General features: G+C 35.5%; 1 protein-coding gene and 1 long non-coding RNA gene across 4 annotated transcripts in view; one reads left to right on the forward strand and one right to left on the reverse strand.

The window, feature by feature from the left end:
- Positions 1 to 3,428: 3,428 nt before the first annotated feature.
- LOC137065083 (uncharacterized) lies at positions 3,429 to 4,658 on the reverse strand. The gene is made up of 2 exons (XR_010901587.1): positions 4,505 to 4,658; positions 3,429 to 4,083 (listed from the first exon to the last, which is right to left on the reverse strand). It is a non-coding gene; the product is annotated as an uncharacterized lncRNA (long non-coding RNA).
- A 2,695-nt stretch (positions 4,659 to 7,353) lies between these two features.
- Positions 7,354 to 20,066, forward strand: part of phrf1 (PHD and ring finger domains 1) — a 33,657-nt gene continuing 20,944 nt past the window's right edge. For all 3 annotated transcript variants that reach the window (XM_067435680.1, XM_067435682.1, XM_067435681.1), the window contains exons 1-6: positions 7,354 to 7,483; positions 8,122 to 8,257; positions 10,053 to 10,175; positions 11,297 to 11,484; positions 14,977 to 15,060; positions 16,808 to 16,938. In XM_067435680.1, the coding sequence (XP_067291781.1) occupies positions 8,164 to 8,257; positions 10,053 to 10,175; positions 11,297 to 11,484; positions 14,977 to 15,060; positions 16,808 to 16,938 (620 nt within the window). In that variant the 5' untranslated portion in view covers positions 7,354 to 7,483; positions 8,122 to 8,163. The remainder of the gene's footprint in view (positions 7,484 to 8,121; positions 8,258 to 10,052; positions 10,176 to 11,296; positions 11,485 to 14,976; positions 15,061 to 16,807; positions 16,939 to 20,066) is intronic.

Raw genomic sequence — 20,066 nt, forward strand, 5'->3', positions numbered from 1 at the left:
GATGACTGCGCTTGATGGTTTGTCGAGGAGACTCAGTTGGCACTCCGTTACTGATTCATAAAGTTCAGATGTTAAGTAAAGCCAAACACAGGGAATGTTTTTAACACTTGGGTTAATAATATACATGTTATAGGCTAAAATCTAAAACCTGCAGTCATTAGAACTAAAACCATAAAACGTTGGTGCTTGAAATAAAATAAACTTGAACTGAAATAAAATAAAATAAAATAATACAGTTCCATTTCTTAACATTAGTTTGTTCCATTATTTAACATGAACTAACAATGAACAATAATCTTTAATCTTATTAATCTCAACGTTCATTTCAATATTTACCAATACATGTATTAGAATCAAAAGTTGTATATGTTCATATTATTTACCCGACCCGAGCAAGCAATGAACAAACAATGAAAAGTTCAGGGGCCTGTACCATGATGGTAGTTTAACAAACTCAGGGTTACAGCATTAGTTTTGAGTTGACAAAACCAAACCATTGTATTAAGACTTTGTTGGTCCCATGATGCTGATCATCAGCTTTCTCTGTCAACTCAGGCTTTGATCCTGAGTTCAGGAGTTTAGCTGTGACATCAGTAGTGGACAGCCAATCACACGCTGTGACATCAGTAGTGGACAGCCAATCACACGCAGTGGAACTGAGATTCACTTCGCGTGAGACAAGCAGTGAGATTAATTTCTCTCTTCATGACTGAAAAAATTTAAGAATAAATAAATAAAAAAACGCAATAAGAAAGAGGACAACTTAAAGAAAAAATAGTATGCAAGTAAATAGTATCCAAGTAAAAGTTATGTTAGTTATGTTATGTTAGTTAGTTTAGTTGATATAGAGAAAATTGAACATTTAAGCTCAGTAAGCTTCTTTTTTAAGCTTTATTTATTGATTTTAAAGCTTATTTGTATGATTTTATGTAGGCTATTTATATTAATTTTAACAAAGTGCTTATTAATGATTGATTAAACTAAAATGATAAATGTGTCATTGATTAAGGGTATCATAATTACATAAATTATCTAAATCATTCAAAATTATTTTTTTTATGAATAAGCATTGTTAAAAGACAGACGCTTTAGTCTTTAAAAAACATTTGCTATGCAGTGACCTTTAATTTGGAGCAGAAACAGGGGGAGTGGCTTTATTGAATCAGAGGTGTGTCACTTTACTCACAGCTGATTGGTCCAGTTTCAGTTTGAGATCTCTTATCCAGAGCATAACCTGCCCCAGAGCAAGTTAGCTGTGGAGCGTAAGTTACTATGGCGATGAACAAAGCTAAAAGCCAAACCACTTTAATGGTACCTAAAACCCAGGATTGGCACAAACTAAGCTTAAACAAATCTGGCTAGCCAGCTAAACCGGCTTCATGGTACAGGCCCCAGGACTAAGATTAAACAATACTGTAACAAATATGCCTCACTGTAAGCTGTTACAAAAAAAAAAACAAAAAAACAAAAAAAAAAACATTTTCATTTAGTTTAATTGAGGTAAATAACTAAAATGGAAACGTTATATTAAAATGAATAATATAAATATATAAAATTATAAATATGTCTTTAATTTTACATTTGTCTAAAAATATAATATATATTTTTAATCTAATAATTTAGAATTGTAATATTTTTTTTTTTTATTATGTTCTAACCTCACCTAATCATGTTACATTCAGTATATGGCCTGATTTGATCAAATATGGGTCATGGAATTAAGTTTAGGAGACACTAATCTAAACCAGAACTGTCATATTGTGTAAAAAAAAAAAAATCCATAAAGACTTGTTTTTATAAAGGAAGTCACAATTTCACTCTCTCTCTTTCTCACACACTCACTCACTCACTCACTCACACACACACACACACACACACACACACACACACACCCACACACACACACACACACACACACACACACACACACACACACACACACACACACACACACACACACACACACACACACACACACACACACACACACACACACACACACACACACACACACACACACACACACACACACACACACACACACACACACACACACACACACCTTATAATATCACAGATCTATTCTTCCACTTCACCACAAAGGTTTATTTTACATACATCTTCTTTAAACATCAAGCTATGATTCAATAAAATAAAACAAAGCTGATTTACGTGTTTGTCTGGGCTGTTCTCTTTTAGCCTGGATGCTTTGATATCATGAATAACTATATGAAAGTGGATTATATGGATAAGATCAAGGAACCGTCAGCCATGCTGGGAGATAAGCCTCAAATCCTCACATGGGTGTCTACAGGAACTATAGAATAAAGACAAGGAAAGGTGTGGCTATGCTTATGGATTTCCATTAATGACATTTCATTTTAATACAATCCATCAAGGGGGGGTTAATCACAACAGAAAGGCAGTTTCAAAAGTTATTCAATCAAATCAAGTTTCTGATATGTGATGAGTGGGCCAGAATCACACGAGACAGTCACGTTTTTTCAGTCATTACAGAGTATTTCCCTAATGCAGCTAAACATTATAAATGGCTATTGAGAGTTGAGTATCAGGGAATTTTATTGATGTTGGAGACAGGATTTACATTTCATGGAACGCAAACTCCAAAAAGTAACCATCAATTGCGTAAATTCATATGTATAAAGTGTAATTTGTGCTTTTCAAGACATCAATGTATTCCTTTTTGACCAAATTTAACATAAAGTTAGGTTAGTGTTACTCTTTTAGCACATTATCATCACAATCTAATATTTGTTGCTATTTTGAAGATATAGATAAGATAGATAGATAAGATAGATAGATAGATAGATAGATAGATAGATAGATAGATAGATAGATAGATATACAGTATAAATATATGAAATAATGAAAATTCTTTGATAAAGATTATTAGCCATTTTATATCTATTAACAACTTGTTAACTTAGCGGCACACCCACTGATCTATATATACAGAACATTTATAGATCAGTGGTCACACCACAAAGTTACCTATTTATTTAGGAAATTATAAAGAAAAATATATTTTGTTGTTAAAAGCATACTTTTTTTACTCACTCAACATAATAATTAATTTTATATAAATGTGATAAACATAATATAATAATGAAAACAATAAACAATAAAAATAATATTTTTAAATGTACTTTTATTAGATGTTAAAACTCCTTTGGTGTCAATGCATTACTCACATAAAAATCTCACTACAAATGTTTGTTGTTTATAAAAATCTAAAATACATATTATAAATATATAACTTTGAAAATATATAAAATAAAATATTATGCATATTTATTTTATATATTTGCTTAAAATGTGATAGAGTATAAAATGTACCTGTTTAGAAAGTTATAAATAAAATGTATTATTATAGTGACATATCATGAAAATGCCAACAAAGCAAAAACTGAACATGAACAAAATAAAAGTTTAATGATAAAGAATGGAAAATAACATTGATGGTCACAGTCTGAATATGATTCAAAGTTGTTTCAACTGACATTATGACACTCCCACAGCTACTGTAACTGGACTTGTATAACTGTACAAGTTCAGAAGTTTAGTCTCAGAGCTGCTGGTTGCATCCAAAATATATACCATCATTATTGCACATAAAATTACTAAAGAAACAACTTTGATATGAGTTTAATCGGTAGGGAGAACATACTGTAGAGCACCGGCTGTGACACAACACTGATGTCATTTAAAACTTACATTTACTGTGTTGATAACAGAGCATTCAATGTGTACATTTATTTAATGGGAATCGAACACACATGTTTCATGCACAGTGCATTACCATTGAGCTACAGGAACAAAAAAGGGACCGTAGACCCAAAAGTGTCCCTCCCGTGACTGTATCCGCCTCTATCCGTTTAGTAGTCTCCAATGGGACATTCCCAGGGCTGCTGAAGTCAGGCACACATCCAAAAGCTGGTTAGCCGCTGTCACACGCACAGTGGACTGGAGAATAGGCGCAATGTGCGTTAGTCAGTGGCTTACCTGCTTTCAGAAATCACAAGTTCTGATGCCACAGGAAACCAGGGGAGTCAGTGTAAATTTCTGAATAAACATAATACACTTTATATAGATAAACAATCATGCTGTAACTCTACATACACACATATTTCTTATAATTATATTACCATAGGCTATGAGTTATAAATTAACATAGGCTAATCTATTCTTCGACCATGTGGCCTCTGGATGAAACGCCTAAATATGTTTGTAAATATAAATAAAGCATTTTCAATCATGTTTTGTCAATACAGGTCTCAATTTTTTTTTCTGATGGTAAAATATTAATGATAATATAATGTCAATGTATCACATTCACTATACAACAAAGAACAATATTACAGGAACAAGAAAGCTTAAATATTAAAGGATACAATTAATCAAGGTTATCTTTTTAATCACGTTCAAATAAACTGATAAATATTATTTTGACAGACAATTAGAGCTAAAAGCCACACTTACTTACCTCAACTTCACAATAAACCCATTAATTACTCGAAGAAGAACAAATCCAACATTCCTTAATCACAATCACACGCAGCCAGAGCTATTCTCATCAAAGAAAATAATTTCTCAAATAAAGTATTAAATTGAGGATAGTACACTAAACCAGCGCAGAAGTTCAGCTATCCCAACCCTGCCCACTCCCCTGCAACTGCAACCTGACCTGCTTATGCAAATCAGCAGGTGATTAACGTGACAGTCAGCCAATAGTCGACCGATCCCTTCTCTGAAAGCCTGCCTATTAAATAAAACTATCGAATTACAGCGTCAGAGGGGCGTGGCTATGACCATCAGCCGGTTTGGTGGATTTTCTGAGTGTTATAGCGGGGTGCGGCGCGTTCGGTTTTGCACGTCGTACTTTAGGAACAAACCATTTTCGACGCACTTAGCTTCTGCTTTTCTGTTATAAATAGAGTAATTAATGCACTACACTTTTCATTTTTATTTTGTAAGTGGACTCTGATGCACTATTACTCAGCTGATACAGTTATTTATTGCTTTTACGCGTTTTTGAGAAAAAGAGCTTCACCCGCGAGTTGAAAGTGGTTGGGCTCTGTTCGCCTGTGTATAGTAAAGCCATGAAGCTAGTGTGGAAGTGCACGTACGAAGGATGCAGAGAGAGAGAGAGAGAGAGAAAGGGGGAGAGAGTGAGAGAGAGAGAGAGAGAGAGAGAGAGAGAGAGAGAGAGAGAGAGAGAGAGAGAGAGAGATGGCGCGAAAAGTCATTTTAAAAACTCAAATTTAGAATTGTTTTTCTTGTACAAAATGTTACGTGAAATTGAGGATTTTGAAATGAAGATAAAGGAGGGCAGGGCGTTTCATAAAAAAAAAAAAAAAAAAAAGATGATTATATTTAATACAGTATTTATATATTAAAGTCCCCATGGCATCAAAATACAAGTCTCTTGGCTTTTAGTATGAATATGTTAGCCTTACTGTTATCTATAAGGTGGTGTGCTAACCAAATTATTGACAACATTTGCATTTAGAATATATAAGCATTCAAAACATGCTGTGTCCCAATTTGCCTACGACCTAAAAGTATCAGGGTGTCTGCGGGTCCTTAAAAAGTCTTAAAATGTCTTAAATAAGGTTTTCCTTAAAAAAAAAAAAAAGTCTTAAAATGTCTTAAATTTAGATTCAGATTAAATTCAGAATCAGTGACTGTTATCATTGGACAAACCGCAGAATTTTAGAAACTTTAGTTACTGTGCCGTCATCAGAGAGAATGGCAGCAACAGAATCTAGTCGAACTACGGCAGTTGACCAGCCTCCAAACTAGTTTAAATGGGTTCATGCAAATGTACACAAATGGCACCATCATATCACGAGAATAATTCTTCTGATTTTATTACATTCAGCAATAGATAATGGATTGTGTATTTCTGGCATCAGTGTCACGTTGTTGTTGAGGCTCGCATTGCCGGACTAGTGAGAAACTTTCATAGAGAAATAAAATATACATAATGACAGACAAAGAAATTCACAGAAGGAACATAGTTTATCACTGCGCAGATGCAGGTCTCAAATCAGCGTAAGATATATACATGTATACATATTCATGATTGTACATAGTCATATGCATATATTTTACGGTCTAGTTGTGCCCTGTTTTTCCGTTTCAGTGGAAATTATGTCAATAGTATATGTTTCAAGCATAGACTATAAAAAACAAAAAAAACAAAATGGATGTTGTGTCTGTGACGTCACCCGTAGGTTTCTGAAGAGCATTTTTTTAACCTAAAGTGCGTACGGATAACTGAAAATAGGATTTTTCGAGATTGGAGCTTCAACTTTTAATTCTACATTTCCATAACTGTTGATTTCACACCAACATAATGAGTTGTTCTGAAGTAAACTATGTTTACCGATTCTGCGGAAGTGTGGATAGGGCCTTGACACAGCGGCTAGAAAACATTTGATTTCAATTTGTTCCACACATGGCACACATGCTCACTACTGCACATGCTCTGGTCCCGAGTTTACTGCGCAGATGCAGGTCCCAAATCAGTGCAAGATATAGCCTACATGTAGGCCTATACATATTCATGAGTGAAGGGGCATCATCCATCTTTTTTTACAGTCTGGTCACACTCTATCTTCCTGTTTGGAAATTATGTCAACACATTGATTAAGTTTCAAGGCACTTCAGTGGACTTTTAAATATAATATGCTTTACAAATAAATTAACAATTAAATGAGTAAAAAGTTGATTAGCGAATGTAGACCTAGGGAGGTAAAATTTGATTCACAATGAGGATATATTTATTAAAAAATCTAAATTTTGATTTTGCATTCGCTTACTTTTTTTCCCCTGTTCTCTTGCAAATTGTATTGTATTGTATTGTATTGCTTTCCATCGAGAAACTTGGCATAGGTTTTGTCCCCCACCTCAAAAGAATCTTGGGGGAAGGTTTTTTTTTCTTTGTTTGTTTGTTTTTTGACAAAAGAACGCCAACGCATTTTTCATGCTCATACTGCTTTGTCTAAATAAAGTAAATCATGCAAATGATTTAATAACATGAACGAATAAATTAATAGGGACAACAACCCTATCCAGTTAATGCATATTGATCAGAAACGTTGATGAAAAAAATGCTGTAAATATCTAAATTATATTTTATGAAATTATAGAGAAGGCTAAACAAAACTTTAAAAACAAAGGTGTGGGCACCTGTCATTGTCTTCTACAGTTGAAATTCATTAACATTAATCCAGTCATGCTGAATTTAAGCCAAAACGTTCACCCAAGTAGGTAAACTATTTATCGTTAAATTTGCCAGCTTACTAGCGCCCACACTCGGACAATGGGAACTTTTATTAATATTCATGAGCAAGTCCTTGCCATAGTAGGATTCGTAATTTCTCCAGCCGGTAGCGTCAAAAAGACAAACGCCGTGTGGACTTCAAAACACAAATAATGTCTTACACAACCTTACAGGGTAGGTACAAATACTCGATATTATAACCTCCCCGGTGAATTCAATAAATGAGACATTTGCCGCATATAAAAGCTGCTGTATATGGCCTGGATAGTACATAACAAAAATAGCTGATGAGTTAAATTTAGACTTAAGGACAAGAAACACAGATAGCGTGTTAGCTTTAGCATTAGCTATAGTGCAAGTGCTCAAGGCTCACTTTCACAAAATTAAATGACTTTTGGTGTTTTGCATTGATTATTTGCCATGTTTACAACCTTATTATAAATGTGTCGTTAAAACGAAGCAGGTAAATGTTTTTATTAGCTGGCTTGATGTTAGCCGTTAGCATCGAGTCAATAACATTGTTCCGTATAGCAGAAGCATTGAGAGTTATGTCATTTTGAACCATCTGTTTCAAAACTACAAAATCAAGCGGACTTGTTAGCTTATCGTGAAAATCTAAACTAATAGTTCGTGTCTTTTAAAATGAGTAACGTTACACTGATCTATTCTCTGGGTGTTTGATCAACTATATCTGTGATGATAAAGATAGTCAGTCTGGTTTATTGGATTTTTCTTAATTCTGTTTGACACTTTTAATTTTGGCCACATTTGGAATGGATGTTCATGTTGTATAATGCGCATTTTCCCCACAGGTTAATTGCTGAAATATATCTAGATTATATCAGAGCTTAACCATGGATGAGGAGGACAGCCAGGATGAGCTGATAAACAGGAACGTCTCCCATGGAAAAGGAAAAAGACCGGTCATGTCCATCATCTCTGATGACGGTTAGTGGTCTTGTGAACAACACATGGAATCCTAATGTGTTGTGGGATAGTTCACCCAAAAATGAAAATCACGATTTACTCACCCTCTAGCCTAGTGAAAACCAGACCATTCTCAGTAGTAACTAAGTTATGGTCTGGCAAAGCTTCATAGACAAATCATTTCCAAAGGGGCATCACCAACCGAGAATGACGTAGCCTATGCAGAGTGACGGAGAAACATCTGAGACAAAAATTCTTTGTTTGGGATTTCGAGGAAGATGTTGCAGTTGCTTCTGACGAATTTTACCGTTGTTGTAAAAGAAATATGATAATGGCTGGTGTCCACCGCCACTCCATCAACATTTTTGCAAAATTTGGAAAACCTAATAGCATCTCAGACCGACTGAAACATCTTGGATTGACGGTCGAACAGAAAACATCAAGCTTTGATCGCATTTGCCCCCGTTGTAAGTCATTTGTATTGCGATTAGTACGGGATTTGCAATATTTTGAAAATAAAATAATGAGTCCTTGGAAAATTATATCACTTTTCAAACTTATTCAAACTTTATTCAAATTCAGTCGTTTCAGATGTGTTAGAACATACTAAGACTTGAGCATAGTTACGCTAGTTATTTATTTGCAATTATTTACATGATTACCAAATCTAGTGTGAGGAAATAAGCACAGAAAGGCCAGATCCAGAGCGGCTGTGTTATGTTGTGCACATGATCACACTCCCCATCCTTCTAATTAAAGTAGCCGGTGTAATCCACATCTGGGAGCCCAACTTTGTTCTTTGCTCGGGTTTTTAACGAAAGGAAAAGTTTAAATCACTTAAAACAGACGTGATAACTGATTCGAACAAGTGATATTCCACAGCGGCATCCTGCTTCACCGACACTGCGCTGCTGTCATCATCGTTTAAAGCCCGCCCCAATGTTTCTGATTGGTGCCGCAAATTCGATGGATTAGAAATGGTTTTGAATGAACGCTTTGCCAGACTACTTGCAGAGCAAATCTAAGTTTGTTTGAAGTTGTCTAGGTTTTCCCAGGCTACTCACCCTCAAGCCACCCTAGGTGAATATGACTTTCTTCTTTCAGACGAACACAATTGAAGTTATATATTTAAAAATGTCCTGGCTCTTCCAAGCTTTATAATGGCAGTGAATGGCTGTTCCTGATATTTTTCTTACACAAAAGCATTGCTTCGCTTAAGAAGGCCATTATTAATAACCTGGAGCCGTGTGGAGCACTTTTATAATGGATATATCCACTTTTTTTTTTTTTTACAGAAACAGCCATTTACTGCAATTATAAAGCTTGAAAGAGCCAGGACATTTTTTTTAATATAACTCCAATTGTGTTCGTCTAAAAGAAGAAGAAAATCATATACACCTTGGATGACTTGAGGGTGAGTAAATCATAGGCCAATTTAAAGGATTTAGTTCATTTCAGAATTAAAATTTCTTAGTCGAAAAAGATATTAAGGTTTTTGAGGAAAACATTCCAGGATTTTTCTCCATATTGTGGACTTCAATGGGGTCCAACAGTTTTAAGGTCCATCCATTCCAACTACGTCACACGTGACTTTTCCAATGTGATGACATGCTGCATCGCAGATCAGAGCAAGAAGAGCATTTGTTGCATGTACAACAGGTTTTTCCAGCAAAGTTTTGGTCATGTTGATACATTTAGAGACCTTAGAAATTTGTGAAATTTGATACACTAGGCTTTATAGTTCAGGATTGCTTTAAAAAAAAAAAAAAAAACTTTTACTTTACGTGACCTGTTCCTGCATTTCATTCCAACTCAGAGGACAACTCAGAAGATGAGGGGGAATCAGAGGAAGGAGAAACGGGCAGTGAGGAAGATGATGATGAAGAGGAGGATGTCCTTGATGGAGAGGAGGAGGAAGATGATGAGGGTGAAAGTGAAAGTAAGATTAAACTTTAACATGCCTTTGCATTGACTTTTTTATGCTTGTCAATTTAACAAGTTAATTATTGAAAAATAGAAACTGCATTAACCGTATATTGACCTTCTGTAATATTTATTTAATCAACTGTCAGAATAATGTCTTTGATTTATTTACATTTTAAGTGTTAAAGTTTCAATCCATTCTTATTTTTTATGGAATATGGCAGTGTTTATTACAAATGATACTACGGGGCCTTTGAATGCTTGAATCTGATTGGCTGATGAACGTTCTGTGGTGTGCAATTACTTTCTGGGAAACGCACAGCGAACGTAATTCCAGGCAGCTCTGTTGACCACATTACAGTTCCATATCACTTTGCATAGTTAACTGTAATAACAGAAATTACAGGACTAAAAAAAAAAAACCATAAAGCAACTTAAAGGCTACAAATGAAGCCCCCCCCCCCCCCCCCCACACACACACACACATACACACATACCTCAGTCTTAAGCTTTAATAAGGGAATTATAAACATTTCCCTTAGAAAAGAAAAAAAAGCCTCTGGAAATTAATTAATGGGGGGAAATATTAAATGCCCCTTAATTATTATTTTTTTTTTAAATTACCCATATACACATCAATATTTTGAAAAAAATGTATGTGCCCTGGTAATCTTCAATCTATACCATTACCTGCCCCTTCCCTTGACAATGACCAATTTTAAGGGATGCAACAATAATCCCTTCTCTCCAGCAACCTGTCAATCACATGAGGTTTCAACAATTAGCAAACAACAACAATCCAGTTTACACAATACATTTTCTTCTCTTATTAGAAGCCATTTTACTTGGATAAGCATCACAATACAGAAAAAAAGACGATTACAACTTCCGTTTATTGTTGATTACATTTTATGAATGCTAATAAAACTAATCTAACCAAAAGCATATCTATCCATACAATATAATATCAGTCTTATGAAAGTGCTTTCCAGCAGATGTCAGATCATGTGGCACTTCAATCGTTGGGAGTGATGTGTTTACGTTTTGCCCTAAAATATGCATATGATAAGACCGACCACACCATCCTCAAACAAACTCAGGAGGAAAAACACTCAGGCTTTGTACCTGTATCATCAGATGAGGACCCTGGGAACGTCCTGGAAGGAGCTGTAGGGAATGCTCTTGTGGATGCTGCTGGCCTGAGCTCAGATGAGGACTCTGAGAAATGCCCCATCTGCCTGAACTCATTCCACGAGCAGCCCGTGGCCACACCGGAGGCTTGCGAACACTACTTCTGTCTGGACTGCATTCTGGAATGGTCAAAGGTGAGATGGACAACCCTTTATGTCACCCATACATAACGATCTTGTCCGTATTTTGTCAGTTACAGTTATTTAGCGTTATTCACAATATGCAAATACAGGTGAAACAACTTTATGGTTGCTGCAATATGGTTCATAACAGTGTTCTTTTATTAGGGGTCCAAGCACCCACTGTGCTGGAACCCTGTGTTTGTACTGAAAAATAAAACGCATCATAAAATCAATATAGGTTAATAGGCACAATATGTATGCTCAAGAAGTTAATGCTGGTTCTGATAGAAAGGTGTCAGTATACAGTTTGTTGTGTATGGGGCTGCATAGCTGCAGACCAGTCAGGGCGCCCATGCGGACCCCTGTCCACCACTGAAAGAGCCAACAGTGGGCACGTGAGCATCAGAACTGGACCACGGAGCAATGGAAGAACATGGCCTAGTCTGATGAATCACGTTTTCTTCTACATCATGTGGATGGCCAGTTGCGTGAGCGTGGCTTTCCTGGGGAACACATGGCACCAGGATGCCCTATAGGAAGAAGGCAGTGTGATGCTTTGGGCAATGTTCTGCTGGGAATCATTGGTTCCTGCCATCCATGGATGTTACTTTGACACATACCACCTACCTAAGCATTGTAGCAGACCATGTACACATACAGTGAGGAAAATAAATATTTGAACACCCTGCTATTTTGCAAGTTCTCCCACTTAGAAATCATGGAGGGGTCTGAAATTGTCATCGTAGGTGCATCTCCACTGTGAGAGACATAATCCCCCCAAAAAATCCAGAAATCACAATGTATGATTTTTTAAACTATTTATTTGTATGATACAGCTGCAAATAAGTATTTGAACACCTGAGAAAATCAATAATATTTGGTACAGTAGCCTTTGTTTGCAATTACAGAGATCAAATGTTTCCTGTAGTTTTTCACCAGGTTCGCACACACTGCAGGAGGGATGTACACACTTGTGGAGGTGTACAAATTTGTCTCTAGTGTCTTTGGACAGCTCTTTGGTCTTGGCCATGTTAGATGTTAGATTCTTACTAATTGTATGGGGTGGACAGGTGTCTTTGCAGCTAACGACCTCAAACAGGTGCATCTAATTTAGGATGGAGCGGAGGTGGACATTTTAAAGGCAGACTAAAGCTTGGAACATACTCTGCAAGAACAAAGATATTTGTTCGTTTTCTCGAGGTGGCAAGAACTAAGTTCGTTATGGCCAGTACATTCCATACTTAACGAGAAAAGCAGGTGCCGATCATCTGCGTTTCTCCGCATTAACCACGCCCACTTTAAATGTATGACCAATCACACAATAGTTCTCGGACACCCGCAAGAAAAAAGTTCTGCTCAGGCAATGTGTCGAGAACAAGCTGCAAGAACTCCCAAACCAGGGCTGCGAGAACAAAATGACGTAATAGCAGCCCTGGGAGCGAGAACTTTTTTCTCTGTTCTTGCGGAGTATGTTGTAGCCTTAACAGGTCTTTGAGGGTCAGAATTCTAGCTGATAGACAGGTGTTCAAATACTTATTTGCAGCTGTATCATACAAAAAAAAATAGTTAAAAAAAATCATACATTTTGATTTCTGGATTTTGTTTTTTAGATTATGTCTCTCACAGTGGACATGCACCTACGATGACAATTTCAGACCCCTCCATGATTTCTAAGTGGGAAAACTTGCAAAATGGCAGGGTGTTCAAATACTTATTTTCCTCACTGTATGTACGATTTTTAAAAAAATTAAAATATCCTAAAATAAGCACTAGAACAATATTATTTTTGTTGTTATTAATTTTGTTTGATGTTTCCAAGAATGTTTAAAGTCAGAGAAATAAGTAATTTTAACCAGGACACGGACCGCGTCTGTGCGTCGCCTATTAAAGGGATAGTTCACCCAAAAATAAAAATGTTGTCATCATTTACTCACCCTCATGTTGTTCCTGAACACAAAAGAAGATATTTTGAAGAATGTTTGTGACAAAGCAGATAGAACACCCATTCACTACCATAGTGATAAACTACATAGTACCATATTTTTTCCCCTACTATGTTAGTGAATGGTTGTTCTATCTGCTTGGTTACAAACATTCTTCAAAATATCTTCTTATTTCTTAAATCTGTGTTCAGCAGAAGAAAGAAACTCATACAGGTTTGGAACAACATGAAGGTGAGTAAATGATGGCAGAATTTTCATTTTTGGGTGAACTATCCCTTTTATGTAATAACGACATACCCACGTTACCCTCGATTTACAGAAACACCAAATACACTTTAATATATTGTGTTTTATTACACAGTTGAGCAACTGTTTTGGAGAAATTCATTAACAGAGAACGGATTGTTATACTAGAGCCCTTCGTCTCGTTTTCTTGATTTAACACGAGTACCATGTTTTACCAAGGTTAATATAGTAGCGTTAGAACATAATTATTAACACGGTGAAATGTTTTTAATTGATAGTTGGTGCTGCATTACCCCACATGCGCATGAGCAGAAGAAGCGGAAGTGGCGACTGGCAGAAGAAAAGCTCCACTGCTGTAGAGCCGTGTTCCGCTCGTTTCTGATTAGCAGTCTCTCCAGTGACCTCATTCAGCTCCCATAACACTCATTCCTGCTCTGCTTCATAGTACAGTAACGTTAATAATCTCATCCATAATCATAATTTCTGCCCGTCCCGATTCTTTTCCACCGGCTGTGAGGTAAAGACGTCATCTCACATGAATCTCGCCGTCATCAAGCTATGCCTTTGTTTTGAAGTAGGTGACCTCCAGTCATCCAACTACATATTTTGCCTTTAAGTTGAGTCACTAATGGACCCTGATGATCATTAACATACTATCATAGTTTTTATATATTTTTTCATTTTATGAATTAATTTTGATTTGTTTACATTCATTTTTTGTGTGTTTAACATTTGGTGTTAAACATGTTATTGGTGTTTTTATTTTTAGTTAAAGACATCAAAAAGTTAAACACATCAAAATTACCCTAGCAACTAGCTGAAAAAAGTGTTTTTCTTTATTTTTAGTTAAGATTTATTTTATTTCAAGTAACAACAATGTGTTATATGGTTTTAGTCATAAGGGGGTCGCACTACAGATGCGAAGCTCAGCGTCGCACAGCGTGAGGTATCTCACACCAGATGCGCACATTAGATACGCGTGAGCTCAGTTTTGAATTGACTTCTGACAGAAGAGCTGTCGCACAGGGTGAAATCAGTATGTACATTGACAATTTGAGGGAAGTATAATATTAATTTAATATAAAAACTTGTAATGGCGCTCTGTGGCGTGGCAGGATTTTAACCAAACTCCCGAGTCGCCGCGGACAGGCGCCGGATGCCGCCACCGGTGTGTGTAGACTCATTGAAAACAATGTGTTCGAATTTTAAAGTAGTGGCATGGCGCTGAGCTTCTCCTCCGGTGTGCGACCCCCTTTAGTTAACTATAATAACTCTGGTTCATAAATAGTAATGTCACACTTTTTTTTCTTTTCAGAATGCCAACTCCTGTCCTGTGGACCGAATCATCTTTAATAGCATTCTCCTGAGAAAGTGCCATGGCGGGAAAGTTCAAAAAACAGTGAGTCATATAACGCATCAGTCCATTAGGATTGTTGTTACACATAAGAGGCCCATTCACACCAGAATTTTTTTTGTTAATTGTATTACACATAAATTAATATTTTGCTTACTATAAGTGTGCTGCAGTTTTATTGTCTGCCTATTTATCGTCATCAATTGAGAATGTTAGAATCACATTTAAAAAAACAATGTAGTTCCGTTTTCATTGTAGCTGTTTGCCCGATTCTCATAGAAATTCATATAAACTTATCATCCGTGGTGTGAATGGGCCTTAACTTTTGTTTAGAGTTATGTATTAGATGCTGATTTAATGGTGTTTTCTAGTAATCTTGAAAAGGTTGTATTTATGAGTTTCATGCACATGAATGTCATAATAATGACTTGAAAAACTCAAATTGTCTTTGAATACGATAGTATTTTACAAGTATGATAAAACAATAAAACGATTCCATTTACATCAACTTAATAAATTAAAAAAAAATATGCAAAAGCAAAAACACATTTGATGCATATTCTTCATTCTTGACATTGTAATTATGACTTCCCAATTCATATATACCATCTATTTGAGTTTTGAAGGCAGCATAGATGTATCCTTCACTACTTTTGAAATCCCACAATCCTGTGCTGTCCATTCTGTGACAGTTGAGCTTTTAAATAAAGATGGCGTCTGAAAGTTGCGGTTGGTGGTCAGTTTGTATGTTTTGACCAAAGTTTTCCAGTTCTGATGTCATTTCTTGCGAGGAAGTACTATTGTAGTAATTAATTATTTGTATCATCAAAGCTCGTTCTATTTTGTTGTAGATCATTAAACGGTGACTACAAAGTCATTGCCTGTTAAGGCAGCGAGGCAATAAGTCAGCTGCCTACATTTTCAGAAACAGCCGCAGATTAATATTCACAGACGCATTTTGATAAAGTGTGCATCCCTACTTTTCATTACATAAAATTTTATGATGGAAATTTGGGATTCATGTTTCATACATTCATGTTTTCCACATTGAAAGAAATATATTGTGAATAATAAACTCAAATAACTAAATCTTAAAGCTACACTGTGTAACTTTTTTAATTTATTCTTAGCTAAAAACACTTAGTTCTTTCAAAAATATGTGCTCATATTTACTTCTTTCAAGTAATAAAGTATTCTCGTAAGTTTATAATATACCATTGAAAATACATACGGGTGAGGGGTTCGAATGCTGTTTGCTCCATCTTGAAAGTACATTAGCCAAAGAGGGACATACCCGTAAATTCAAGCTTCGCCTTTCACGTTTTAAGATTCGATGGCATCGTGTCGAATGTGAAGAGGGGGATTGCCATGTTAATCTTGGACTAAATCGGCCACCGTAGGAGTTAAAATGAAATCAAAATTGAGAGAATTAGAAACTATTATTTACTGGATGGTCATATACCTTTTCACCGCTAGATGGGGGAAAATATCACACAGTGTAGCTTTAATTGGAAATGTTGAAAAATATTGATTTCTATCACTTTCTATATATGCATGTAAAAGTTAAGTAATTATTAGACCATTCGTTACACATTTGTTTTCTGCACACTGATCTTTGTAGATTTATAGATTTTTTTCCCCTCCACTTTCTAAATAAAACTTTTCTCTGTCATTCATGTTCTTGGACATTATAATTACAAAATTTCCAACTCCACTTGAAGGGAACGTTGAATGCACCATAATATCAGCCTCAGTTAAGCTGATTGGAGAGTATTTGTATATGTGTGCTTAGATTTCAGTTAAGAAGCCTGTAAAACCAGGGGAGGAACAGTTGGAGGTGGACTTTGATCAGACCAGCTGTGAAGTTTGTGGGGGTCGAGACCGTGAAGATCGCCTCCTGCTGTGTGATGGCTGTGATGCTGGGTAAGAAATGTAGGACAAGCCAGGGTTGTGGACTTGGACCAAATTTATTTTATTATTTTTTTGCTTTTATTTTGTTCAGTTTAGGATTGACAAATAATAGTTACAATGGCAAAATAATATATACACCTATATAATAGTATACACACATATAAAATGCAATTAAAAACAATATAATAATTATTCGGTTCGGTACGGTACGGTTCGGTACGTTTTAGATACAGCAAAAATAAAAAAATGGCAGATAAATTACCTTTTTTTATTTTTTAAAACTAACAAAGTATAATTTAAAAAAAAATAAAAAATTTTTTTTACATTGAACAAAGATGGAGCTATACTTTACCCATCTTCTATGTAGTTACAGCCCTTGACGTCCAGCCGTCTGTTGTCAGAGCAACCACTGTTGCTTTGGCCAATTGGTTCTCTATTTGGGCTTTTGTTTTTTAGTACAAAGCAGGGAATTACTGGCTAAAATGGGCTCGTGAAGGAACATTGTAGCGGGGCTCAATTACTTTAAGCACGTTCTTAAAACTCTGTCTGCAGTGCGTATGCGGTGCGTTTTGCAGTTCGTATGCAGTGCAGGAGCCGCACGCCCTGTTGTCCTTTCACATATGTTGCGTTTTCAGTCCGCAACCGTTAACATGGGTACAGAAAAAATATGCACCGCATAGGCTACGCACTGCAGACGGTGTTTGTGTGAAACGGGCGTAAGGTCTCATATCCGCGGCTATAAATGTCTTTTGCCATTTGAATAAGTTGGAAATGTCAGTGTAAATGCTGCGGGGATAGTGTGTGGGATAGTTTGTGGCTGTTTGTTCTTTTTATTATCGTCTTGTTGTCGGCGTAAATGAGTTGATTGACATGACATGAATTATTCCCGCTGCTGTAGGCTACCATCATGTAGCAAATGCTGCATACCGTTGTTTTTTAATCCATCACTCTTGCCAACACCATCATAGCTTACAGAGAATCCAAAGTTCACCAACACACCAGACCCGTTGGTTATTGGAGGATCTTCTATTTCTGGTCTGTTAAACGCAATAGCCATTTTGCGACGAGCATTCAGCGTGTAGGCTAACTGAGTAAGCGAGCACCTGACTGAGCAGTCTAAAATATATATATATATATATATATTTTTTTTTTTCTCTTAGTCAGGGGCATTGCCTGTTACGTCGTTTTGGTTATTGGCTTCCTTGTTGAACGCATAATATTATATTTTACATACTTTTTTATTTTCCAAATCTAATTAATTAGACCAAGAACCGTTCGGTACATAATGCGTACCGAACCGAAAGCCTCGTACCGAACGGTTCAGTACGAATATGCGTATCGTTACACCCCTAATATATATATATACACATATATACATATACACATGCATATACATACACACCTACATAAAATATCAGGTATGCATAAAATATACACTAGATGTACTTTGGACCAAATTTGATATTATAGAGTCATTAAATCATTGACTCAACTGATGCACTAAAAACACTGAATCATTTACAAATGAATTGTTTGGAGACATTCATCAACAAAAAAGTATCATTGTTATTTAACTCAATACAGTTAGTCTTATTGTTTAAATATGGTTTTCTTGATTTACCACGAGTACAGTGTTTTACAATGCCTAATTATCGATCTAGCTCACTGCAGTGTGCATAAGTGTCTAATAGCAGCCATAGAGCAAACGCACAGTATCTTTACAACATAACTTTCAACACACTCAAATGTATCTAATATGATAAAACAGCTCTGCGTTACCCCACATACGCTTGAGCACAAGAAGCATAAACGCTCGTCTGCTGCAGAATAAAAACTCAAGGCAAAATCAAGGCATTATCGAGCTACACCTTTGTTTTGAAAAAGGGACCTCTAGTGGTGAAAAATTACATAATGTGGCTTTAACACTTAATACCATAAAGGTTTTATAAATACCTGTTAATTATGTCAATAAAGCTTTGATTCTGTTGCTATTTTATTGGCCTATGCTGAAAGGTTAAAGGGATAGTTCACCCAAAAATGAAAATTACACCATGATTTACTCACCTTCAAACCATCCTAGGTGTATATGACTTTCTTTTTTGAGACGAATACAATCAGAGATACATAAGAAAATGTCATTTAAATGGCAAAGCCCAAAATTTGAAGACCAAAAAAGTGCATCCGTCCATTATAAAAGTGATCCACACGGCTCCGGGGGTTGTTAAAGGCCTGCTGAAGCGAAGCAATGCATTTATGTAAGAAAAATATCCATATTTAACAAGTTATAAAGTAAAATATCTAGCTCCTGTTTTCAACTTAAGAAGCGTAATCATTTTTAACTGCTAGAGGCGCTACATTTTTTGCGTAAGTTGAATAGGAAGGAGGTCTGCTGGACTGGTTGTATTCGTCTGAAAGAAGAAAGTCTTATACACCTAGGATGGCTTGAGGGTGAGTAAATTATGGGAATATTTTTGGGTGACCTATGCCTTTAATTGGCATGATTGTTGGGCACATACATACATACATACATACATACATACATACATACATACATACATACATACATACATATATATACATACATACATACATACATACATACATACATACATACATACATACATACATACATACATACATACATACATACATACATATATATATATATATATATATATATATATATATATATATGTGTGTGTATATATATATATATGTGTATATATATATATGTGTGTGTGTGTATATATATATATATATATGTGTGTGTGTATATATATATATATATATATATATATATATATATATATATATATATATATATATATATATATATATATATATATATATATATATATATTAGTACTTTAAATATAAAAATAAAAGGTGAAAATAAAATAAATATTTAATTTGTATCAATTTGCTATAGTAATTAATACACTAATTTGGGCAAAGAGCACCATCAACTTAATTTATAGCTTTCCTGGAGTGTGTAAATGAAGCAGGTTGAGTGTTGGCAAAAATTATGGAACCACCACAGTTAGAGGATTTTCATCCAGCTTTTTTCTTCATTACAAAAAAAAGAATACTAATCACAGATAACAATTAACAGTCTGGCCTCATGAAACGCACCTTAAACA

This window comes from Pseudorasbora parva, chromosome 25 (assembly GCF_024679245.1).
Source record: "Pseudorasbora parva isolate DD20220531a chromosome 25, ASM2467924v1, whole genome shotgun sequence".
NCBI classification, from domain to species: domain Eukaryota; kingdom Metazoa; phylum Chordata; class Actinopteri; order Cypriniformes; family Gobionidae; genus Pseudorasbora; species Pseudorasbora parva.